The 26,811-nt window shown below is 42.5% G+C and overlaps 1 protein-coding gene across 2 annotated transcripts in view; it reads left to right on the top strand.

Moving 5' to 3' along the window:
• Window positions 1-26,811, top strand: part of LOC132819047 (E3 ubiquitin-protein ligase RNF180-like) — a 139,121-nt gene that overhangs the window by 96,058 nt on the left and 16,252 nt on the right. For both annotated transcript variants that reach the window (XM_060830340.1, XM_060830351.1), the window contains exons 5-6: window positions 4,349-4,577; window positions 10,138-10,263. In XM_060830340.1, the coding sequence (XP_060686323.1) occupies window positions 4,349-4,577; window positions 10,138-10,263 (355 nt within the window). The remainder of the gene's footprint in view (window positions 1-4,348; window positions 4,578-10,137; window positions 10,264-26,811) is intronic.

Raw genomic sequence — 26,811 nt, forward strand, 5'->3', positions numbered from 1 at the left:
AATAGATTATTGTTACAGTCTATTATGGGGAGGTGATTGCCTCGTGGTACTATCACTGGACTGTTAACCCAGAGAAAGTGAGGACTGCAGACGTTGGAGATCAGAGTCGAGATTGTGGTGCTGGAAAAGCACAGCAGTTCAGGCAGTATCTGACCTGCTGTGCTTTCCAGCACCACACTCTCGACTGTTAATCCAGAGACCCAGGCAATGTTCTGGGGACCTAGGTTCAAATTCCACTATGGCAGATAGTGGAATTTGAATTCAATTTGAATGATGAGTCTACTGATGACCACGAGTCCATTATCGATTGTTGGAAAAATCCAACTTGTTCACTAGTGTCCTTCAGGGAAGGAAACTGTCATCCTTACCTGGTTTGACTTACATGTGACTCCAGAGCCACCTTAATGCAGTTAACTCTTAACTCGCTTCTGGTCAATGAATAAAAAAAAACATGCTTTAGTGCTCAGTCTGAGGCCTTTTAGTTGACACATGCCTGAGACGTGGCAAACATTTAGCAATAATTTTAAATAGCACTTGACTGAAAACATGAATGTAATGGTTAGCACAATCAGATTCTGAGTTAAATAGTGTAAAACACTGAGGAGGGAAAAGGATTAATGTAGCAGATTTTAAAATTAAACCTACTAAATCGTAAGAGAATTAAGGACTTGTTTTAGTTTGCCTCTAACTAAATGCTAACATCAACAAAATCATATAATAGCCAGAGCAGTTTAAAAATAAGCAGTATTTTGCAAATATAGAATATTATTATATGTTCATTTGTTCTCATTAGCAATACATTAAGACAGCATTTTCACCATTAGCAACCTCTTGTTTCTTTTTATGTACAACAATTTTCTTTCATTTTTTTTGGGATGAAGGTAATGCTGGCAAGACTGCATTTTATGGAAGCTATTTGTAGGTAATGCCCTCTCTTTTGCAAAAGTTTCAACTTTGTCCAGGCAATTTCCTTCACTGAGCACTCCACACTCTGTTTACTGAATAGAATATTTCTAGGAGTGTCAGTCTTCCAAAACAATGCTGCCTGCCTTTAAGAATGTACTAGCACTTTTATAGCTTTTAATTCCTTCCATAACCAACCTGACACACGTATCAGCATTTTTTGCAAGAAAGATCATGTGGAGAAATTACTTAAATTTCCATTGAACAATATTGCAAGATCTAGTGGGAACTCATTTCAGTTCAATCATCACAGGTGCATCTGGTAGCACAGGCCATCTGCACCCTGATTTCAGATCCACTCTGAATGTTGTATGTTATGTATATGCCTCCCACAAAATTGAAATAGATTCAGTAATTTAGTAGGAAGAAGACGGGCAGAGGGGGTGAGGTGGTCATGTTGGTAAGGGACGATATTCAGTCCCTTGCGAGGGGGGGACCTAGAATCGGGACGTAGAGTCAGTATGCATAGAGCTGAGAAATTCTAAGGGTAAAAAGACCCTCTTGGGAGTTATCTACAGGCCCCCAAACAGTAGTCTGGATGTCAGATGTAAGTTGAGTCAGGAGCAGAAATTGGCCTGTCGCAAAGATGTTACTACAGTTGTATGGGGGACCTCAACATGCAGGTAGACTGGGAGAATCACGGTGGTATTGGACCTCAAGAAAGAGACTTTGTGGAGTGCCTCTGAGATGGATTCTTAGAACAGCTGGTGCTGGAGCCTGCCAGAGAGAAGGCAATTCTGGATCTGGTATTGTGCAGAATTGATCAGGGACCTTGAAGTGAAGGAGCCATTGGGAGGTAGTGACCATAATACAATAAGCTTCAATCTGCAATTTGAGAGGGAGAAGGTACAATCGGAAGTGACAATATTTCAGTTGAATAAAGGGAACTATGGAGCTAAGAGGGAGGAGTTGGCCAAAGTTCAATGGTGCAATACCTTAGCAGGGATGACAGTGGAGGAACAATGGCAGATATTTCTGTGTATGATGCAGAAGATGCAGGATCAGTTCATTCCAAAAAGGAAGAAAGATCCTAGGAGGAGGCATGGGTGGCCGTGGCTGACGAGGGAAATTAAGGAAAATATAAAATTAAAAGAGAAAAAGTATAACATAGCAAAGATAAGTGGGAAAACTGAGGACTGGGAAGGTTTTAAAGAACAACAGAGGATTACTAAGAAGGAAATACGCAGAGAAAAAATGAGATACGAAGGTAAACTGGCCAATAATATAAAGGAGGATAGTAAAAGCTTTTTTAGGTGTGTGAAAGGCAAAAAAATGGTTAAGACTAAAATTGGGCACTTGAAGACAAAAACAGGGAAATATATTACGGGGAACAAAGAAATGTCAGAAGAATTGAATTGGTACTTCAGATCTGTGTTCACTGGGGAAGACGCAAGCAATCTCCCTGAAGTAACAGTAGCTGAAGGACCTGAACTTAAGGGAATTTATATTTGCCAGGAATTGGTGTTGGAGAGACTGTTCGGTCTGAAGGTTGATAAGTCCCCGGGGCCTGATGGTCTACATCCCACGGTACTGAAGGAGGTGGCTCCAGAAATCGTGGATGCGTTGGTGATTATTTTCCAGAGTTTGATAGATTCGGGATCAGTTCCTGCGGATTGAAGGATGGCTAATGTTGTACCACTGTTTAGGAAAGGTGGGAGAGAGAAAGCAGAAAATTATAGACCAGTTAGTCTGACCTCCGTGGTGGGAAAGATGCTGGAGTCTATTCTAAAGGATGAAATTACGACACAATTGGATAGTAGTAACAGGATAGGTCAGAGTCAGCATGGATTTATGAAGGGGAAATCATGCTTGACTAATCTTCCGGAATTTTTTGAGGATGTAACTCTGAAGATGGATGAGGGAGATCCAGTAGATGTAATGTACCTGCACTTTCAGAAAGCTTTTGATAAAGTCCCACATAGGAGGTTAGTGAGCAAAATTAGGGCGCATGGTATTGGGAGCAAAATACTAACTTGGATTGAAAGCTGGTTGGCTGACAGGAAACAAATAGTAGTGATAAAGAGCTCCATTTTGGAATGGCAGGCAGTGACCAGTGGGGTACCGCAGGGATCAGTGCTGGGACCGCAGCTTTTTACAATATAATATTAATGATATCTATATGGTATCAGTAATAACATTAGCAAATTTGCTGATGATACTAAGCTGGGTAGCAGGGTGAAATGTGAGGAGGATGTTAGGAGATTACAGGGTGACCTGGACAAGTTAGGTGAGTGGTCAGATGCATGGCAGATGCAGTTTAATGTGGATAAATGTATGGTTATCCACTTTGGTGGCAAGAACAGGAAGGCAGATTACTATCTAAATGGAATCAATTTAGGTAAAGGGGCAGTACAAAGAGATCTGGGTGTTCTTGTACACCAGTCAATGAAGGTAAGCATGCAGGTACAGCAAGTAGTGAAGAAGGCTAATAGCATGCTGGCCTTCATAACAAGAGGGATTGAATATAGAAGCAAAGAGGTTCTTCTGCAGCTGTACAGGGTCCTGGTGAGACCACACCTAGAATATTGTGTGCAGTTCTGGTCTCCAAATTTGAGGAAAGACATTCTGGCTATTGAGGGAGTGCAGCGTAGGTTCACAAGTTCAATTCCTGGAATGGTGGGACCACCTTATGATGAAAGACTGGAGCAATTGGGCTTATATACCCTTGAGTTTAGAAGACTGAGAGGGGATCTGATTGAGACGTATAAGATTATTAAAGGATTGGACACTCTGGAGGCAGGAATCATGTTTCCGCTGATGGTTAAGTCCCGAACCAGAGGACACAGCTTAAAAATACGGGGTAGACCATTTAGGACAGAGATGAGGAGAAACTTCTTCACCCAGAGAGTGGTGGCTGTGTGGAATGCTCTTCCCCAGAGGGCAGTGGAGGCCCAGTGTCTGGATTCATTTAAGAAAGAGTTGGATAGAGCTCTCAAGGATAGTGGAATCAAGGGTTATGGAGATAAGGCAGGAACAGGATACTGATTAAGGATGATCAGCCATGATCATATTGAATGGTGGTGCAGGCTCAAAGGGCAGAATGGCCTACTCCTGCACCTATTGTCTATTAAAATTGTGGGGCAATCTATCTTGCCACATGCAAATTTGTTGTCTTTCTCCTAAGAATAAATTTGGTTTTGTGCATTTGATGATACATGCATGCTGACTTCGTGGTTCTTAATTAATAAGCCAAAAAATGCAAATTTAATCTGGTTACTGGTTTCACTGACTATATCTTAAGACTGCTTGCAGCACACACATTTTTATTCTGGATAGGATCTTCATTTCAATCATTGTTTCTGTTTGTATAGTTCTTTATGCAGAACTATTTCTTCAAATATTTCTTTATTGTGTTTAAAATAAAATATGGTTTTCTATCTTTCAGACTTCTAGTTCAAATCTGACCACTTCAGGCGATGAAGATGAAATCAAGTGGGAGAAGGAAGGCTATGTATGTGCTGTTTGTCTGGATATTTTCTTCAGTCCATATATGTGTTATCCATGTCATCACATCTTTTGTGAGCCCTGTCTTCGGACTCTTGCAAAGGACAACCCCACCAATACGCCGTGCCCTTTGTGTCGCACTGTCATCTCAAGAGTTTTTTTTCAAACAGGTATGTGATAAAATAAAAGTGGTTTTCTGAGATTTGTCTTCCATGATTCAAAGAAACGCAGATAAAAAAAATCGCTCATCAATATCACCCTATCCTATAAGACCATACAAATTAGGAACAAGAGTAGGTCACTTAACCCCTCAAGTCTCTTCCCAATTCAATAAGATCATGACTGAACTGAGATGCCTCATCTCCACTTGCCTGCCCATTTCCCATAACTCTTGATTCACCTACTCATCAAGAATTTAATTGCTCAGCCTTAAATGTATTGTGACTCTGCTCTCATAGTTCTTTGTGGCAAGGAGTTCCAAACACACTCAACCCTCTAATAAAATAAATTCCCCCTCATCTCAGTCTTAAACTTCTAAGGCTGTACCCTTTGGTTGTAGACTCTGCCATATGGGGAGCATTTTATCAGCCTGTCAAGTCCCTTAAGAATCCTATCTATCCTGCCAGAAAGTCAGTGGAGCCGATGTCGTTTATATCTTTCTGATGAAGTGAGAGGTAAGAGAAATCCTACAGAAATCACTATGTCAAATTGACATCAAATCTTTTTCTGAACATCTATGAATTGAAGATGTGTAGGTGCTGGAAACCGTCAGGTCTAATGCACCAGTGGAAGTATTAATGAGTGGATGGTTTTTCCCATTGACTCCAGGAGAATGTCCAGGGTCATGTCAAGGTTAAATGATACAAATGCCAATGACTACTCGCTGTGCTATTATGGATGTATCCTGGGAACTAGCCAATGGTGGACATTGGATAAACAACACTTGCAAGCAACTGGAGATGCAGTCAGTGCCAAGATTCTGAATAATTCTTTAAATCCCTGTACATTTGAGTCACTTTGGAAGAGACTAAAAACATTGTGGCACTGACTTTCTAATGGCAATCCCCAGCCCTTGCAGTCTCCAATCTCTATGTCTCCCAAAGTGAGCCTTAATGTTGCGCTGTCATCAATAAGTTGTGTTTATCCTGCAGGTCAGGATACAGGAAATTTCCTCCTCTTACCCCACCCCTACCATCTTTACTGCCAAGAACCATATTAGGGTTGGATGAACTAGGACTTTGAGATTTAAAACTGATGTGGATTCACACAACTTGAAGATTCCCCATCTTAGCTGGGCTGAGTACCCATCTTACACTCCAATACTATCAATACGCTCATGAATTTTCATCTTCATTTTGTTTTTTGGGAAATATTTTCTTTGATCCAAATAAATCGATTATTTAAAAAAATACTTTAGCAAACAATCAATTAATTTCTCTTACTTTATTTAAGATTAAAATACGAATTACATGGGCTATTTGTTTCCTTCAACTGTGACCCCTGGTTTTGGACTATCTGGTCATCCAGAAACTACCTTTCTGCATTTACCCCTTCTTGTGTTGTTAGAATTTTAAAGGTTTCTATGAGACCTCCCAGCTCCCCATTTTTCTAAACTCCAGTGAATATAATCCTAACTCATCAACTAGGAGAAAGTGAGGACTGCAGATGCTGGAGATCAGAGCTGAAAATGTGTTGCTGGAAAAGCGCAGCAGGTCAGGCAGCATCCAAGGAGCAGGAGAATCGATGTTTCGGGCATGAGCCCTTCTTCAGGAATGAGAAGGGCTCATGCCCGAAACGTCGATTCTCCTGCTCCTTGGATGCTGCCTGACCTGCTGCGCTTTTCCAGCAACATATTTTTAACTCATCAACTAAACCAGTACCCAGTAATATGCATCAAAATGTAAGTTTGTAAACTCTATACTTTCCTACCATTGACAATGACTTGAATTTAACATTTTCCTTCAGAATTTTATTTTCTGTCTTAATCAAAAAACAAATTGACTTTTGATGAAGTATTTCAGTTTCCACTCAGTGATTGAAAACAGATCATTCAAGGAGTGAAAGCTTAAAATATCAGTATTGCATAGCTGGTTATGTCTATATATTCACTTTGATCCATAACATAAATACCGACTGATGTTGATGTGTATCTGATGTTCAGTTAGTGGTACTGCTCAGTCTGCAACATACATGTAATTAGTGTGCCACTGTACAAAAGTTCTCACATTAAATTTGAATTTGGCTATGCATGGTTTCCAATGTTTGCCTGTTCATTCCTTTATCATGTTTGTGCTGCAAAGGAGTATTTTGATTGATTAGAGTGGTCATATAATTCCTGATTTTCAGTATATTCTGTTTGTCTGCTAGTTTAACAAGAACACACTTTAAGCATCACCAATAAATGTATGAAATAAAATACTCTTGTGGGAGCAGTATTGGAAGCGGTAATATGAATGAAATGATACAATTTTAAAGGGAGTGCATGAATGAATGAACTGGAAGTTTTGTATGCAATGTATTAGGACGTTAATGAGCTGCTTTTGTTTGAGAAAAAGAAAACAGGATCCTGGGGTTTATAAATAGAAGCATTTGTACAATAACAACACTGCAAAACCCATATAATCACTGCTTATATTCAATTTTGAGCACCCCATTTTAGGAAGGATATTCGTGCCTTGAAGGGGGCGAAAGGGACATTTACCAAAAATCAACTAATTATGAAGCACGTCCCTCATGCAGAGAAACTAGATTATTCTGTGAAGAGACTTGGAAAAATAGGATTGTTCTGCTTAGAGCAGAGAAGGCTGGGGGAGATTTAATACATGTGTTTAAAATTATAAAGGATTTGAATACACTAAATAAGGAGAAACAGTTTCTGCTGGGGAGTAGTTGAGTAATTAGAAGGCATTCTTTTAATATATTTGGCTGAACAACCACAGAGAAGATTAGGAGGAACTGTTTCACGCAGTTTGTTGTTATGGTCTCTTATGCACATTAATTTTCAAAAGATTGTTGGGTCCATACCAGAAAAGGGGGGAGAAATTTATGTCTCAGAGAAAGAGTGGCACAGTGGGACTACTTGGAAAGTTCTTTCAAAGAACTGGTACATTGGGCACAATTGGATAGGGCTGGTATCAAAGCACATTAATTAATTTGCATCTGTTGTTGTTGATGCAGACTGCATGCAAACCGCAAGTTGCCTGAAATAGCTACATGCTATTGAATGGGATTGAATGTTGAATACGCTTCAGGGGCCAAAGCTGTGCAACCTTCCAGCAGCACTTTCAGTTAGTCTGCAGTAGTTGAGCTGCATTTGGCTGAAGCAAGTACCAGAATTGGTTGTAGAAGAGTGCGAGCAAGGTGATCATTGAATTGTAGTGCACAGGAAATGACCATGCTCCAGGGTTATTCCCTCTTGGTGAAGGACATGGATAAGATGAGAGAACTCATCAATCTACATGGAATCCACACTGTGCAAAGACAGTGAAAGTCAGGCAGCTTTGGGTGATGTAGTCCAGACCAAGTAGAGATGGGAGTTTCCTTCCTGAAAGGACATTAGTGAACCAGATTCCCGGTTTGACAATGGATTCATGGTCATTTTTAGACTCTCAATTCCAGACATTTAATGAATTCAAATTCAATCATCCGCTGTGGTGGGATTCGAACCAGGGTCTCCAGTACATTACCCAAGTTTCTGGATTAACAGTCTAGCGATAATTGTAATAATAATAAGACCATCACCTCCCCTCTGCTTCAATTCTGTAGCTTTCTGCAATCTCTGTTTAAATCATGTTCAGCTGCTGTGCTCTTCATTCCAATGTGTATAACTTCACATTTCTCTACATTACATTCCATCGTTCAAGTTTTTGCTCACTTGCTTAACCCTGTCCTTATTCCTATCCAGACGCTTTCTGTCATTCTAACTACTTGCCTTCCCATCCATTTTCTTGTTGTAGTATGTTCACTTTCCTAATCCAAATAATTAATCTATGTCGTTAGTAATTGTGGCCCCAGGACTACCTATTACTCATGTATACAACACCACTGCAATGTTAACACATGCATCTTACAGTTTAGACACATTACCAACCACTCAACAGTGACGCACCCAAACGCATTGATGAGTTTTAATGACATACCAACTAGGTCAGACTCTGCTGCATGCCTATCATGGAGAAGATGGTGTTTGACATTATTGGAATAATTGTATCTGATGCTGCGGCTGATAGTCAGTGTGAACTCATTGATGATGACAGTGGTGAAATCTTTTGTGCAACTGGCCGACACAATGTTTGGCCGAGTGTGTGCAGGGAGCGTTTGTGGTGTCAGGGTTTGGTTGGATGACAGCAAATGAGGGAAGGTGTTGCAGGTTATAATGAGAGAGGTAGAACTTGAACCTTGGTGGGAAGTGAGTACAGTAGCAGAGATAGAATGAGTGTGAGGCATTGGAGAGAAGATGGTGACATTTATGCTGTCAGAGTGAAGACTGTCACTGGATACAATGCTGTGCAATCCTTCAGTTGCTGAGAGTACTCTAACGTATGTGGTACTCTCAGCTTAGGCTGGCAATGTCTGGTTTCATGGCCCCCATTCCTGGTCATGGGGGAAGAGAAAGTTCCACATCTTTGCCACTCATTCACAAATACAGGCAGGTCCCTGCTTACATAGCAGGGTCTCAATTGCTCCCTGTCTGCCATGTCCATGACAAACATCAGGTGCAGTGTGGTGTGGCTGCAGACTGACAGTCATTGTCTGGGTGCACAACAAATTGTTTAAGGAAGGCACATATGGGTGTAAGTCTTGCCAGATCTGCCGGCGGGTATCTGCAGAGTGATCAGTTGTTCCGAGAATGGAGTATGGCAAAATGGAGCAACATGAGGGAGCCAGGAAAGGCAGTTAATGAAGTGCATTTGGTCAGCTACAGTGAGAGATTTTACAGGGAGAATCCCTCCAAAATACCTGACACAACTCACATTTAACCAAAAAAAAGTAAGATTCAGCCCAAGGAAATTAAATTTGTTTTCTATATCTTTATTGGGAGTAATCATTAGCTTATGTAATTCTAAAAGATCTGTGTAGAATACATACTTTATTTTCTTTCTCATTTGATTATTAGTTGCACATTCATTTTCCAAGTTGTCCATTCATCATGAATGACGCTGGATGATGAATCTCAGCAAGCCACTTTACTATAAGCAGGCATCCCTGTGTACACCCAATGTCATGTACACTTTCACTGACAATAGATGTCACCGGATAGTTATAAGGAACGTGAACCATAGCTACTCTGCTTCTACAGACTCAGGGTCTGAAGCGATCTGTTATGATTTGCCACCATCCAAGCTGAGATCCATCAAGAGAATATAAACTAAGGATTGGACCTGGAATCTACATGTGTTGGTTACTCATTGATCTGTAAACCATCAAGGAAACCCTAAAGAAATTGAAGCCATCTTGCTAACCTTTCCCGTTCTCGTACAATATTGCTCCACACTACTGAATATTTATGTTTAGCATAATCCTGAGTAAATCTCCCTTTGACTTTCCCTTGTTATCAGTTGGAAATTGGCTTCCTTTCACTATATAGCTCCCTGCAGCAGCACATTTGAGGCTGAGGACTCTGTGTGACATTTTAATTAACACTGACTACTTCAGAGATTGACATTTACATGTACCTAACTAATCATTACCAGCAACTTTTAATTTCTTTTATTCTTCTCTGCTTTACAGAGTTGAATAACACCATGAAAAGTTTATTCTCTGAGGAGTATTTAGCCAGAAGGCAAAACTTCCAAAAAGCAAGCTGTGCAAAGTGGCCGTTACCTAGCTGCAGGAGATTGTTCAGAGTCTTGGGAGGTAAGACAATATTTCAGTACTTCAGATATTTGCAAACAATTACTTAAGCTTTAACCACTATTTAGAACCAAATTTTGAAGTTTTATACTTCAAAAATTAAGGAATAAAAATTTAATGTGACCCTCACTATTGTAAACATTTAATAATTTCCTTTGCCTTACCGTTACTAAAGCACATGGGATTGGGGGTCATGTATTGAGAGGGATAGAAAATTGGTTGGCAGGCAGGAAACAGAGTAGGAATGAAAGGGTCCTTTTCTGAGTGGCAGGCAGTTACTCGTGGGATACTGCAGAGATCAGTACTAGGACTCCAACTGTTCACAATATATCAGAGAATCATAGAATTCCCTACAGTGTGCAAGCAGGCCATTTGCCCTATCAAGTCCACACCAACTCTCTGAAGACCATCCCACCAGACCTACCCCATCCCTGTAATCCTGTATTTCCCATGCCTAATCCACCTAACCTGCACTATGGAAGGAAATTGGAACACCCAACCCCAGCTCTGTGAGGCAGCAGTGCCAATCACTGACACACTGTGTTGGCAGAAATATGTCATCAGAAGCTCATCTTGAAATCAAGATTTTCCAGTGTACTGATTTTGTTTTAGACCTTTGATGATTGGAGCAGTAGCTAAGGAATGGTGTTTGAAGAATGGACAAAAGCAATGGCCTTTCCCAATATTTAACTGGAGGAAGTATCTGTTCAGTCAAAGCAGGCTGCTTACCTGAAATCCAGCAAAGTTAGCAACATTAGAGGAGTCAAAAGAAGCATTGAGGAAATAGAACTGGGTGTCATCAACATACATGTGGAACTAATGCTCTGCTTTCTGATGTGTAAACGGAGGTGGAGTATATCGATGAGAAATAGGAGAGAACTAAAGACAGATGTTTGAAAGACATGAGAGGTGGTAACCTGGGAATGGGAAGAGAAGGTATTGTGTGATGCTCTCTTTACAATTGGAGGCAATTGATGTGATCACACATGTAAAAAGTGACAGACAAGTTGCAAAGGAGTGGTAATTATTGTGGTAAAAAATGCACAGTTATCATTTAAATCTTGATTTAAAAAAGTTTTAGTACTATGTAAGGGACAGAAACCAGCTTGAACTTTTTGAGGAGAGGGTGATGATAAAGGAGTGGTGCAATCTGATGAACCATTAACAAAAATCAGCTAATGTGGGGTCTGGGGGAATTGGATAGTCAGCAGTTTAGTGTGAGGGGACCAAGAGAACGGGAAGTCAGTCTGTTGGACAAGAGAAACTCAGAGAACACATAGGAGGAGATTGGAGAGAAACTAGAGAAAAATACAAGCAGGGGGCATCTTTAGAGGAAGGTTGACTGGGCAGGTTACTGTGTGGGAGAGTCCTGGCAGAGGCAGCTGATAGAATGGAATCAGGGATGCTCTAGAGGGTGGAATCAGACCAGCACTGGTTTACCCGAGGGTGGTAGCTCCAAAGGAGATTAAAGATAAGGAGGAATGGGGAGGAATTTGAAAGGGATTTGCAGGTTAGCAGTATGAATAGAATATTGAGTCAGCAGATTCTTTTTTGTGGAGGATGGAAGCTAGGAGTCAAGATTAGGTGGAATAGTCAAGTGTATTGGTAACTAAGGCAATGTTGAGTGTATCAGCAGCAGATGAGTTGAAGCAGGGCCATGGAAACACAAATATGCAATCTTACTGATGGCATGAAGGTCAGCTTGGGTTCAAGATGATACAATATGATGCCAAGGCATTGAATAGCCTGGTTCAACCTAAGGAGAGGAGTGGTTTTGTAGAGTTTGTGGTGGATCTAAAAGAATGTGTCAGGCTTTTTTTATTCAACTTTGTTATGCGCCATGTTTTTCTTTTAGCAAAACCCATATTATTTTATTTTTACCCGTCAAGTTGAAAATTGCTAAGATTTATCTACGTTGGTAACCCCAGAACACTGGATCAACTGGGCATAAAATATAAAGTCGACAGGCTGGAGCAAGCACCTGTGCATTTTTTCTTAAGCCATTCATTTATACTCTATGCTTCAGAGACCACTTATAATAATTTTACCTGAGACAAAAGGAACTGTCTAAAAGCACTTTTTCTGGAGTACAGTTAAAAATCATTTATAATATGCTATTAACTTTATCTTAGGATCATTTCATCTTGTGATTCAACTAGAAAAGAACAAATAACATTCTTTTTATGATGGCAAGCTCTGAGGCAATGACCTGTGGCCTTCCTATAATGAGCTAATTAGAGCTGTTATTCAGTATAACCATGGTAATTTGTGCCTCATACTGCGCTAGTGTCAGAACATTGATGGCTACAGAGAGAAATCCTTAGAGAACGAAGGGAAAATAAATCATTGGAGAGGGCTCAGTAACCTCATTATTTCCTATTAATTGATTACATACTGCCACTCAATAGAAGTACATGAATTCTGTCACATTTGTGAATTCTTCAATGTCGGCATCATTATTACATGAAATGTACTGACCACGGCTGCATCCCCAAGCATTGGCTGCTACTACTTTTACAAATTGAAAGATTAAAACAGAGTTTCATTTTCCAGGGAGCTTCAGTATCCAAATTGAAGATAAGTGTGGACCCACGCAGGCCCTTTCAGAACTCACCCAACAATCCCACTATGACATGACAAATATTGTTGCCTGAGTATTGAACAAATCTAATAAATTGTGTAATATCCTTTAACTTTAAGTAAAACCTACAAAATATCTCAACTAATGAAAATGTGTAAATATTAATGAACTCAACAAAGGCCTATTAAAAAAAAATTAAGTGACTCAGTTTCAAAGGTGCTTTTTAAAAAAAGTTGTTTAACTGCTGGTTTGTCTGTACCAGGGAACAGAGGGATATGAGGAGAGGGTGAGAAAGAGGAATTGAGGTCAAAGATCAGCCAGGATCTTATTGAAGGGCAAAGTTATCTACTAAGACTATATGACTACTTCCTGCTCATATTTCTTATATACATCAAAAGTCTATTATTATGTTGGAAGCACTCCTGATTGTTCTTTATACCATAACAATGTTTTACACGTGGGAGATATGCTGTGCAAAGATAGGAAACGGTTAAGGCAGATTAGGGTAAAAACACACATGGGCAAGTAATATTATTATTGAAGCAATGCATAATTTCAAAATGCATGGATATAGTAACTGAATGTTCAGATCTAAAATCATGGAAGAAAGCATAAACAGCAGTTTGGAGTTAGAGGGAAACTACAGTGGGCGGCACGGTGGCACAGTGGTTAGCACTGCTGCCTCACAGCGCCTGTAGACCCGGGTTCAATTCCCGACTCAGGCGACTGACTGTGTGGAGTTTGCACGTTCTCCCCGTGTCTGCGTGGGTTTCCTCCGGGTGCTCCGGTTTCCTCCCACAGTCACAAAGATGTGCGGGTCAGGTGAATTGGCCATGCTAAAAATTGCCCGTAGTGTTAGGTAAGGTGTAAATGTAGGGGTATGGGTGGGTTGCGCTTCGGCGGGTCGGTGTGGACTTGTTGGGCCGAAGGGCCTGTTTCCACACTGTAAGTCTAATCTAATCTACAGCAAAAGATCACTGAAATCAGGTGCTATGAGACATTCGGTCTTTGAAGATGAAGATCTGAAAATGCTAACGGACAGGGAGCCCAATGATGCTTGACAGTGGCTGTATGGGTGTGAGAGAGTTTTGCATTAAATAATTTGAGAAATCAGTAATAAAGGCATTGATGAAAGTGTTGGCAGTAGAATGGAAAGGTAAACGTACAAATTGAAAATATTTCAGACACGGCTAATTGTGGCAATTCACATTCATACGGGGTAAAAGCAGAGTTCAAGGTCTAACCTGAGTGTGCAACAGGAAAGGTAATTGAACTTGAGCTAGCAATGAAAAAACAGAAAAATTATATGGCACTCTCAAACCTCAGTTTATCTTAAAGTGATTCACAGCCAATAAGAAACATAGAACAATACAACACAGTACAAGCCCTTCAGCCTTCAATGTTGCACCAACCTGTGAAACCAATCTGAAGCCTAGCTAACCTACACTATTCCATGTCCATATTCCAATCCAATGACCATTTAAATGCCCTTAATGTTGGTGAGTCTACGACTGTTGCAGATAGTGCATTCCACACCTCTACTACTCTCTGAGTAAAGAAACTACCTCTGACATCTGACTATCACCCCTCAATTGAAAGCTATGTCCCCTCGTGCTAGCCATGGCCATCCGAGGAAAAAGGCTCTCACTCTCCACCTATCTAACCCTCTGATTATCTTAAATGTTTCAATTAAGTCACCTTTCAACCTTCTTCTCTCGAATGAAAACAGCCTCAAGTCCCTCAACCTTTCCTCGTAGGACTTTCCCTGCATACCAGGCAACATCCGAGTACATCTCCTCTGAACCTTTCCAAAGCTTCCACATCCTTCCTATCATGCAATGACTAGAACAGTACACAATATCCCAAGTGTGGCTGCATCAGAGTTTTGTACAGCTGCAGCAAGACCTCATGGTTTCGAAACTTAGTCCCTCTATGGCTATCACGCCGTATGCCTTCTTAACAACCCAATCAACCTGGGTGGCAACTTTTAGGGATCTATGTACAGAGGAACCTCAATTATCCGAATACCAGTTATCCGAAAATCGAATTATCCGGCCAGGAGAGGCGGAGTCGGGAGTGGATGGGGAAACGGTATTGGGGGAGGGCTTGGGGCAATGTTGTACAGGGTTTGAGGCGGGGGCAGGCTGGAGGCAGTGTTGGGGGCAAGCGGTGTGCTGTATTGGGGGCAGGCAGGGGACCGGTGTTGTACGGGGTTTGGAAGTGGGGGCAGTGTTGGGGGCGGGCGTGGGTGATGTTACGGGTTGGCGGGGGGGGTGATGTTATGGGTTGGCGGGGGGGGAGTTGGGGTTGGGCAGGGGGCGATTTTGGGGTCGGGCGGGGGGGACGATGTTGGGAACAGGCAGGGGGCGATATTGGGAGCAGGGGGCGGCAGTGTTGGGGCTGGGCAGGGGGCGATGTTGGGGGTGAGCGGGGGTGGTGTTGAGGCAGGCAGGGGCGATGTTGGGGTGGGTGGGGGCATTGTTCTACAGGGTTTGGGGCTGGGGCAAGCGGGGCCAGGCGGGCGGGGGCGTTGTTGTACAGGGTTTGTGGGGGGGGAGGGCGGGTGGGGGGTGATGTTGGGGACAGGCAGAGGGCAATGTTGGTAGCGGGCAGGGGGCGATGTTGGGGCGGGCGGGGGACGGTGTTGTACGGGGTTTGGGAGTGGGGACGGGTGGGGGTGATGGGGCTGGGCGGGGTGCGATGTTGGGGCAGACAGGGGTGTTGTTGCGGCTGGGGGGCGCAATGTTGGGGGCGGGCAGGGGCATTGTTGTACGAGGTTTGGGGGTGGGGCTGATGTTGGGAGCGGGCGGGCGTTATACGGGGTTTGGGGATGGGGGTGGGCGGGGGGTGATGTTGGGGCTGGTTGGGGGGGCGATGTTATGGGCAGGTGGGGAGCGATGTTGGGGCTGGGCGGGGGTGGTGTGTACGGTGTTTGGGGTGGGGGCGGGTGGGGCCAGTGTTGTACAGCATTTGGGGATGGGGCGGTGGGGGGCTAATGTTGGGGGCAGGTGGGGGGCAATGTTGGTAGCGGGCAGGGGCGATGTTGGGGGTGGGTGGAGGGTGGTATACTGGGTTTGGGAGTGGGGGCGGGCAGGAGGTGATGGGGTGGTGTAGGGGCTGGACGGGGGGGCGATGTTGGGGGCGGACAGGGTGGTGTTGTATTGGATTTGGGGTGGGGGTGGGCGGGGGGACGTTGTTGGGGCTGGGCAGGGAACAATGTTGGGGCAGGCGGGGCGGAGTTGGGGCTGGGCGGGGGCAATGTTGGGGGCGAGCGGGGGCGGTGTTGTACGGGGTTTGGGGGTAGGGGCGGGCAGGGGGTGATGGGGTGGTGTTGGGGCTTATCTATGTCCCTCTGTAACCTACAACATCCTTTGTCACTATCCACAAGTCTACCAACCTTAGTGTCATCCACAAATATACTAACTCACCCTTCTATGCCTTCATTCGGGTCATTTATAAAAATGACAAATGACAGTGGATCCAAAATAGATCTTTGTGATACACCAGTAGTGACTGACCTCCAGGATGAACATTTCCCACCAACCACCACCCTCTGACTTCTTTCAACTAGCCAATTTCTGATCCAAACCGGTAAATAACCCTCAATCCCATGCCTTCATATTTTGTGCAATAGCCTACCATGGGGAACTTTACCAAACGCCTTACTGAAATCCATATACACCACATAAACTGCTTTACCCTCATCCACCTGTTTGGTTACCTTCTCAAAGAACTCAGTAAGGTTTGTGAGGCATGGCCCACCCTTCACAACACCATGTTGACTATCCTTAATCAACTTATCCTTTCTTGATGATTATAAATCCTATCTGTTCTAATCCTTTCCAACACTTTACCCACAACCAAAGAAAGGCTCACTGGTCTATAATTTCCAGGGTTGTCTCTACTCCCCTTGAACAAGGAAACAACATTTGTTATCCTCCAGTCTTCTGGTACTATTCCTATAGACAATGACGACATAAAGATCAAAGCCAAAAACTCAGCAATCTCCTCCCTGGCTTCCCAGAGAATCCTAGGATAAATCCCATCTGGCCCTGGGGGCTTATCTATTTTCATATTTTCCAGAATTGCTAACACCTCCTCCTTGTGAACCTCAATCCCATCTAGTCTAGTAGCCTGTATCTCAGTATCTTCCTTGGCCACGTTGTCTTTTTCTAGTGTGAATACTGATGAAAAATATTCATTTAGCGCTTCCCCTAAGTCTGCTGACTCCAAACACAACTTCCCACTACTATCTTGATTGGCCCTAATCTTACTGTAATCATTCTTTTATTCCTGATATACGTTTAGAAAGCCTTAGGGTTTTCCTTAATCCTTTCCGCCAATGACTTCTCATGTCTCCTCCTGGCTCTTAGTGCTCTTTTTCGGTCTTTCCTGGCTAACTTGTGACTCTCAAGTGTCGTAACTGAGCCTTCACATCTCATCCTAACATAAGCCTTCTTCTTCCTCTTGACAAGAGATTCAACTTCTTTAGAAAACCACGACACCCACACTCGACACCTTCCTCCCTGCCTGACCAGTACATACTTATCAAGGACCCACAGTAGCTGGTCCTTGATCCTATGTATCCTAAATCTTGCCTAATCGCATCATAATTACCTTTCCCCCAGCTATAACTCTTGTCCTGATTTGCATACCTATCCCTCTCCATCACTGAAGTAAAAATAACCGAATTGTGGTCACTATCACCAAAGTGCTCACCTACCTCCAAATCTAACACCTGGCTGGGTTCATTACCCAGTACCAAATCTAATGTGGCTTCACCCCTTGTTGGCCTGTCTACATACTGTGTCAGGAAACCTTCCTGCACACATTGGACAAAAACTGATCAATCTAAAGTACTTGAAGTATTGTATTCCCAGTCAATATTTGGAAAGTTAAAGCCCCATAACAACTACCCTATCACTCTCGCTCCATTCGAGGATTATCTTTGCTCTCCCATCCTCTACATCTCTTGAAGTAGTCAGAGCCAGTAGAAAACTTCAAACAGATAACCTCTTCTTTCCTGTTTCTAATCTCAGCTATTACTAGCTCAGTAGATGAGTCCTGAAACATCCTCTCTGCAACCTTAATACTGTCCTCAAATGTCCTTTCTGCAACCGTAATACTTTCTGCAACCATAATACATTGCAAATGTTGTTATGTCGGATGTACAACATTTATTTGATTTTTTAATCATTCGTGGGATGAGTATATTGTGAACAAGGCTGACAGGTTTTGATTATCTTTTAATACAGGTACAATCCTGTTAAGGTGAAAGGCAAGGCTAGTAGGTGGGGGGATTGCTGGATAACTAGAGAAGTTGAGGTTTTGGTCAAGAAAAAGAAGGAAGCATATGTCAAGTATAGCTAGCAGAGATTGAGTGAATCTCTAGAAGACAGAGAATCTCTAGAAGGCAGTAGGAGTATACATAAGAGAGAAGTGGAGCAAAAAGGGTTAAGGAGAATCCAAAGGGACTTTATAAATACATTAAGGGCAACTAGGGCGAGATTAGAGACCTTCAAAGATCCGCAAGGTGGCCTATGTGTGGAACCACAGGAGATGGAGGAGATACTAGAGGAGTATTTTGCAGCAGTGTTGACTGTGGAGAAGGACATGGAAGATACAGAATGTAGGGAAATAGACGATGGCATCTTGAATAAAGTCCATATTACAGAGGAGGAGGTGCTGGATATCTTAAAATAATAATGGTGGATAAATCTCCAGGACCTGATCAGGTATACCCTAGAACTCTGTGGGCAGCTAGGTATGTGATTGCTGGGCGCTTTGCTGAGGTATAGTGCAGGTGAGGTGTTGGAAGACTGGGGGGGTTGGCTAGCGTGATACCACTATTGAAGAAAGATGGTAAGGGAAAGCCAGGGCTCTATAGACCGATGAACCAGACATCGTTGGTGGGCAAGTTATTGGAGGGAATCCTGAGCGATAGGATTTACATGTATTTAGAAAGGCAAGGACTGATGAGGGATAGTCAACATGGCTTTGTGCATGGGAATTCATGTCTCACTAACTTGATTGAGTTTTTTTGAAGAAGTAACAAAGAGGATTGATGAGGGCAGAGCAGTGGACATGATCTATATGGACTTCAGTAAGGCATTTGACAAGGTTCCCCATGGGAGACTGGTTAGCAAGGTTAGATCTCATGGAATACAGGGAGAATTAGTCATTTGGATATAGAACTGGCTCAAGGGTAGAAGACAGAGGGTGGTGGTGGAGGGTTGTTTTTCAAACTACAGGCCTGTGATTAGTGATGTGCCACGAGGATCGGTGCTGGGTCCACTACTTTTCATCATTTATAGAAATGATTTGGACATGAACGTAGGAGGTACAGTTAGTAAATTTGCAGATGACACCAAAATTGGAGGTGTAGTGGACAGTGAAGAAGGTTACCTCAGATTAAAACAGGATCTTGATCAGATAGGCCAATAGGCTGAGGAGTGGCAGATGGAGTTTAGTTTAGATAAATGAGAGGTGCTGCATTTTGGAAAGGCAAATCAGAGCAGGACTTATACGCTTAATGGTAAGGTCCTGAACCCAGCGATCTTGGAGTGCAGGTCCATAGTTCCTTAAAAGTAGAGTCGCAGGTAGATAAGATGGTGAAGAAGGCATTTGTATGCTTTCCTTTATTAGTCAGAGTATAGGAGTTGGGAGGTCATGTTGCAACTGTACAGGACATTGATTAGGTCACTTTTGGAATATTGCATGCAATTTTAGTCTCCCTCCTATCTGAAGGGTTGGACAGTTTGAGCTATATGGAGAGGCTGAATTGGCTGAGGCTGTTTTCCCTGGAGTGTCAGAGGCTGAAGGGTGACCACATAGAAGTTTACAAAATCATGAGTTGAATGGATAGGGGAAATTGACAAGATCTTTCCCCTAGGGTCAAGGAGTCCAAAACAATAGGATATAGGTTAAAGATGAGAGGAGAAAGATTTAAAAATGACCTAAAGGGCAACTTTTTCACGTAGAAGGTGGTGAGTGTATGGAATGAGCTGCCCGGAGGAAGTGGTGGAGGCCGATACAATTATGACATTTAAAAAGGCAACCGGATGGGTAAATGAAGGAAGAGTTTTAAAGGGATATGGGCCAAGTGCTGGCAAGTGGGACTAGATTAATTTAGGATTTCTGGTCTGCATGGATGAGTTCGACCAAAGGATCAGTTTCCATGCTCCACCTCTCTATGACTGTAAGATGTCTTTGAAGCACCACCTTGGACCACTGCAGGTCCTTTGATGTAAGTACTCCGACTATTATTTGATAGTGAGCTCTAGTATTTCAACCCGCTGATGAAGAACGAACAACAATATATTCCAAATCAAGATGGTATGTAACTTCGAGAGGAATCTGCACATGGTTGTGTTGCCATGTGCCTTAACCTTCCAGGTGATAGAATTGGGGTTTGGAAGGTGATGTTGGAAATGTTTTGGCCAGTTGTTGCAATACATCTTGTATAGGGTATACACTTTTTACAAGATATACCAGGGACATTGTATGCATTTAGTGATGAATGGAGTGCCAGTTGAATAAGTTTGTTTGTCCTGCATGGTGTTCAGTTTCTTTGCTGTTTTTGGAATGACACTCATCCAAGCAAGTGCGGAATACTCCATTATATCCCTGACATTTTCCTTGTAGTTGGGGGAAAGGGTTTGAGAAATCAAGCGTCAAATCACTACCTTGGAATTCCCAGCCCATGACCTCTTTTAACTACAGTATTTATGTGATTAATCCAATTATGTTCCCTGTCAATGGTGATCATCAGGTGGGTGACTGTATGTCTCTGTCATGGTGAAGGGCTTCAGTGATGTTGAATCTCAGGCTGATTAGATTCTCCCTTGTTAGAGGTGATCATTGTCTGGCATGTAGCTTTCCATTTATCAGCCCAAGCCAGAATGTTGTCTAGGTCTTGCTGCATCCAGGAATGTATTCATATCTGAGGACTCGTGAATGGAACTGAATATTGTGTAGCCATCAGCTAATATCTCCACTTCTGACTAATGCTGAAGGGAAGTTGATCAATGAAGTGACTAAGGATGATAGGTTTATGACATTACCCTGAGGAGCTTCTGCATATCCGTTTTCTGGAATTGACCTAATTGGCTTCCGACCACCAAAGTCATTTTTTTTTATGCTAAGTACAAGTTTTCCCTTTGATGCACATTGAATTTGATTTTATTTGGATCCCTTGATATCACTCAGTCACGTACTGCACAGGGTGGCCACTGTGAACTTATCTCTGGAATTCATTCCCCTTTTTTTCTAGTTTGGATCAAGGCTGCGCAAGTAGGTTATCATTGAGCAACTATCCCTTGATGTCACTGTGTGCAACACTTGATGATTGAGGTTGACTGATGGATTGGTAGTTGGATTTGACCTGAATTGTTTGGGGAATATACCTGGGTATTTTTTCACTTTGTCATTTAAAAGCTGGAGCACACCTCGTTCCAGAGCACAAGTCTTTAACAGCACAACTAGATAATGTAGTGCCTCATTCTTTATTTCATATAAAGGAAATCAAATTGGCTAGAAAAGGACAACTTTGATATGGGAGTCAAGGGGATGGATTGGTGTTTCTGGCTGTAGGTGTTTGTAAAATGCTTCAACATTTTCTTTTGTACTTATGCAGCTCTCTATCCTATGTAGAATGCAGGTGTTGTGTGGTGTCCTCCTCCCACTAGTTGTCCACAATTATTCATGACCAGCTGTGGCAGGACTGTAGAGCTTTGATCTGATTTGTTGACTGTGCAGTGACTTAGCTCTGCCGATAGCATACTGCATCCATTGTGTACAAAAATGTTATAATAGTCTTCATCTTCATTTGCTCCAAGTGCTATTACTGACATGTAGTTCTGCACTGCTTCTTAAGCCAAGGTTGGTGCCCTGTCTTGTTAGTAATGGTAGAATGAAAGATTTGTTGGGTCTGACAGTACAAGTTATAGTGAAATATAATTCTGTTGTTGCTAATGGCCCACAATGTCTTATAGATGCCTGTAGGACATGTCATTAGAGCTACATCTCAGAAGACTTTAAACTAAACAGTAGGGGTTGGGTTCAGTCGCATGGAAAATGAAAAATTCAAAGATAAAGTAGAAAATAGGATTGGTGATGAGGTTGATGCTACCAGAAAATGAAAGGAAGTAACAGAATATGTGAATGTCGTATTGTATCAAGCATTAAAGTGTTGAGAAATCTAATAATAGGCTTTGTATTTTAATATGAATGAAGCATTTGGAACAAAATAGAATAACTTATGACGCAAATGAAGATAAATTGAGGGTTGCCATCAATTTAAACTAGTTAAATTGGTAGAGGGGGAAGGCCCAGATTGTTGAAGTTTTTAGAACAAGTAATAGGACAGAGCGTTTTGAAAGAATCAGGAATCTAACTTCAGTTACAGCAGATAAAGGACAACTATGGCAAGGGGGCAGTCAATGCAGGGCCGATGGTGTTGTACTTAAATGCAAACTGTACAGAGGAACCATGATTATCTGGCAATCGATTACCTGAACTTCAGATCATCCAAATAAGATCGCTATGTTATCCGGCATTGATTATTCGGCATTCAATTAACCAAATGAAATACTCTCCGCCCGTGTCCTTTGCATAATTGAGTTTCCTCTGTATGTCAAACAAGATAACTGAGTTTGTAGCACAGATTGAAATTGGCGGGTATGATGTGGATATCACAGAGACATGGCTGTAAGGAGATCAGGTCTGGGAGCTAAACATCCAAGGATACACATCCTATCAAAAGGACAGGTAGGTGGGCGGAATGGAGGGGTGGGAGAGGGTGGAAGTTAGGTTGTCTTGTTAATATAAAATTAAATCAAATTGATAGCAAGAAGTGATATAGAGTCAGGAAGTGAAGAATCTGCGTCAGTGGAACTAAGGAACTGAAAGGAAAAAAGACCCTGACGCGAGTCATGTACAGGCTTTCTGGTAGTAGGGGCAGAAAATAAATGAGAAGATAGAAAAGGTGTGGAAAAAAATGCACTACAGGGTACTACATGTATTATAGTAATCATGGGGGACTTCAACATGCAGGTGGACTGGGAAAATCAGGTTGGTATTGGGACCCAAGAAAAAGAATTTGTGGAATGTCTATGAGATGCTTTTTTTTTGCTGCTTCAACAACAGCAGCTTGTGGTAGAGCCCACTAGGGAACAGTCAATTCTGGGGTTATGTGATCTGTAATGAGGCAGACTTGATTAGGGAGCTGAAGATGAATCAACTCCTAGGGGCAGTGACCATAATATGCTGGGCTTCACCTGTTATTTGAGAGGTAGAAGCATGAATCAGAAATAACTGTATTATAATTGAGTAAAGGGAATGTAGTGATTGTAACGAGGTCAGTCAGGTGGACCTCATAGAATATGAGTTCGCAGATTGGGGCTGTTAATCTGGTCCAATCAGGGAGCCCTGACTGACAGATAAAAAGTATCAAGACATTCTGTCACTCTGAGAGCTGGCTTTGAGGGAGCTACATCAATATCAAGGAATTTCCATGTGTAAATAAACAGTGACTTGATGGGATATTGGCCTCTGTGGGGTTTATTTCAGATAACTAAAAAGGCATGAGAGGGAGGAACTGGCCAGAGTTGATTCAGCAGCTGTTCATTCTCCAAGGCTGACTTTTACTCACTCATTTGTGGGTTCAACTCTTCTTCCCCTCTCTTTGGGCTCTATGTCCACCTATCGATTACTCCTTCCCCTACCCCCACCCCACTTTCTCCATAAATACCACCCTTTTCCCTGGGACCATCAGTTCTGAAGAAGAGTCACTGGATCCAAAACATTAACTCTGCTTTCCCTCCACAGATGCTGCCAGACCTGCTGAGTTTTTCCAGCAAGTTCTGTTCTTGCTTTTGATTGGAAGTGATTATGGAGTCATAGAGATGTACAGCATGGAAACAGACCCTTCGGTCCAACCCTTCCCTGCCGACCAGGTTTCCAAACCCAATCTAGTCCCACCTACCAGCACCCAGCCCATATCCCTCCAAACCCTTCCTGTTCATATACTCATCCAAATGCCTCTTAAATGTTGCAATTGTACCAGCCTCCACCACTTCATCTGGCAGCTGTAAACCCTGTGCCCACACCTCCTCCCTCACCTCCATCCAAGGCCCTAAAGGAGCCTTCCACATCCATCAAAGTTTTACCTGCACATCCACTAATACCATTTATTGTATCCGTTGCTCCCGATGCGGTCTCCTCTACATTGGGGAGACTGGGCGCCTCCTAGCAGAGCGCTTTAGGGAACATCTCCGGGACACCCGCACCAATCAACCACACCGCCCTGTGGCCCAACATTTCAACTCCCCCTCCCACTCTGCCGAGAACATGGAGGTCCTGGGCCTCCTTCACCGCTGCTCCCCCACCACCAGACGCCTGGAGGAAGAATGCCTCATCTATCGCCTCAGAACACTTCAACTCCAGGGCATACATTTCCCCTTGCCCCACTTCACCCTAGTTCCAAAGTTCCAGCTCAGCAGTGTCCCCATGACTTGTCCTACCTGCCTAGCTCCTTTTCCACCTATCCACTCCACCCTCTCCTCCCTGACCTATCACCTTCATCCCCTCCCCCAATCACCTATTGTACTCTATGCTACTTTCTCCCCACCCCCACCCTCCTCTAGCTTATCTCTCCACACTTCAGGCTCACTGCCTTTATTCCTAATGAAGGGCTTTTGCCCGAAACGTCGATTTCGGTGCACTTTGGATGCTGCCTAAACTGCTGTGCTCTTCCAGCACCACTGATCCAGTAAAGGGAGAATGTGGAAAATCAGGGACTGTATAAAAACAAAAGAAAAAGCATACAATGTGTAGTGAAGATTAGTGGGAAACCTTTAAAAATCTGCATAGGACAATTAAAAAAGCATTAAAGTCAGTAAAAGATGAATATTCGAGTAATCTAGCTAATAGATTGCCCTTTTTTTAGATATATAAAAGGTTTAAATAGCCATGTGACCTAATTGATAAGGCATCTGATTTGGTATTAATCAGGGTATGATCAGGAGAGTTTGAACTCTGCTGTGATTGTGTTATCTTGTACTGAGGAATGAGCCTAGCCAGTTGATTGAAGTTTCAGCAGGGGACCATTTTGAGAACAGTGATCTTAATTTCTTAAGTTTTGAGATACTAATGGATAAAGATAAGACATGTCCTTGTGTGAAAGGGCTAAACTGGGGAAAGGCCACTTACAAAAGTATTAAGAAGGAATTGGTGAAATTAGACTGGGAGATGGCTATTTGAGGGTTTGACATGTGGGAGTCTTTCAAAGGTCAGTTCAGGACCAGTGAGTCTCTGTGAAGATGAAAGATAAGAATGGCAAGATTTGGGAACCCTCGATGACAAGATATATTCACAGTTTAGTCAAAAAGCAAAAGATGTATATGTAATGCTTAGGAAACTAAAATTAAACAAGGTCCTTGAGAAGATTAAGCGAGCGAAAGGAATTAGGAGGGCTGGAGGAGCCATGAAAAATTCTTAGCAAGTAGGATTAAGGAGAACCCAAAGGCGTTTTATATATATTAAGAGCAAGAAAATAGCTAGGAGAGGGGTAGGTCCAAGCAAGGGTAAAGGAGCGAGTTTATGCTTGGAGCCAGAGGAAGTGTGTGAAATCCTTAATGAATACTTTGCATTGGTATTCATCAAGGAAATGAACATAGAAGATGGTAAGAATAGGGAGGGTTATGTTGATATTCTAGGGTATTAAGAAGGAGTAGGTGAGGGTGTCTTGAAAAACATTAAAGTAAGTGGCCTGGGCCTGAGCCCCAGCTGAGGTCCCAGAAGACTGGAGAACAGCCAATATTGTTTCTTCGGTAAATGAGAGCAACATAGATAATCCTGGAAACCATAGGCCTTACATCCATGTACTAAAATTGTTGGAGAAGATTCTTAGGGACAGGATCTTCTCACATTTGGAAAGGCATAGACTTACTGGAATAGTCAGCATGGCTTTATACAGGAGAGATCTAATCTCACAACTTTTTTTGAGGAAGTAACAAAAATGACTGATGAATGTAGGGCAGTGGATGTTGTCTACATGGATTTTATTAAAGCATTTGACAATGTTTTTCATAGCTGGTCAAGAAGATTAAGTCACAAGCGAACCATGGTGAGTTGGTAAGCTAGATACAGCTGGAGATCAGTGACAAGTGGTGTTCTGCAAGGAACAGTGCTGGGACCTCTGTTGTTTGTAATTTATATCAGTAATTTGGATAAAAATGTAGGTGGTGTTATGACACAGAGGTCAAAACCCTCTGTTAATTAAAACCAAACACCCAGAAAAGCTCACCTTACTTCATAATTTGTTAAAGTGTAAGTGAGTGACAGAGAACTCCTAAATCCCACTATTTAAAGAATAATAACATCGAACAGTACAGTGCAGACCAGGCCTTTCGGCCCTCAATGTTGCGCTGACCTGTGAACTAATCTTAGCTCATCCCCCTACACTATCCTATCATCATCCACGTGCTTATCCAAGGATTGTTTAAATCTCCCTAATGTGGCTGAGATATCTACATTGGCAGGCAGGACATTCCACGTCATTACCACTCCCTGAGTAAAGAACCGGCCCCTGACATCTGTCTTAAATCTATCACCCCTCAATTTGTAGTTATGCCCCCACGTATAAGCTGAAATCATCATCCGAGGAAAAAGACTTTCACCGTCTACCTTATCTAATTCTCGGATCATCTTGTATGTCTCTATCAAATGTCCTCTTAGTGTTCTTCTTTCCAATGAGAACAGACCCAAATCTCTCAGCCTTTCCTCATAAGACTTCCCTCCAGACCAGGCAACATCCTGGTAAATCTCCTCTGCACCTTTTCCAATGCTTCCACGTCCTTCCCGAAATATGGCGACCAGAACTATACACAATATTCTAAATGCAGCCGCATTAGCGTTTTGTATAGTTGCAGCATGACATTACGGCTCCGGAACTCAATCCATTAACCAAT

This window comes from Hemiscyllium ocellatum, chromosome 1, assembly GCF_020745735.1.
Source record: "Hemiscyllium ocellatum isolate sHemOce1 chromosome 1, sHemOce1.pat.X.cur, whole genome shotgun sequence".
Classification (NCBI taxonomy): domain Eukaryota; kingdom Metazoa; phylum Chordata; class Chondrichthyes; order Orectolobiformes; family Hemiscylliidae; genus Hemiscyllium; species Hemiscyllium ocellatum.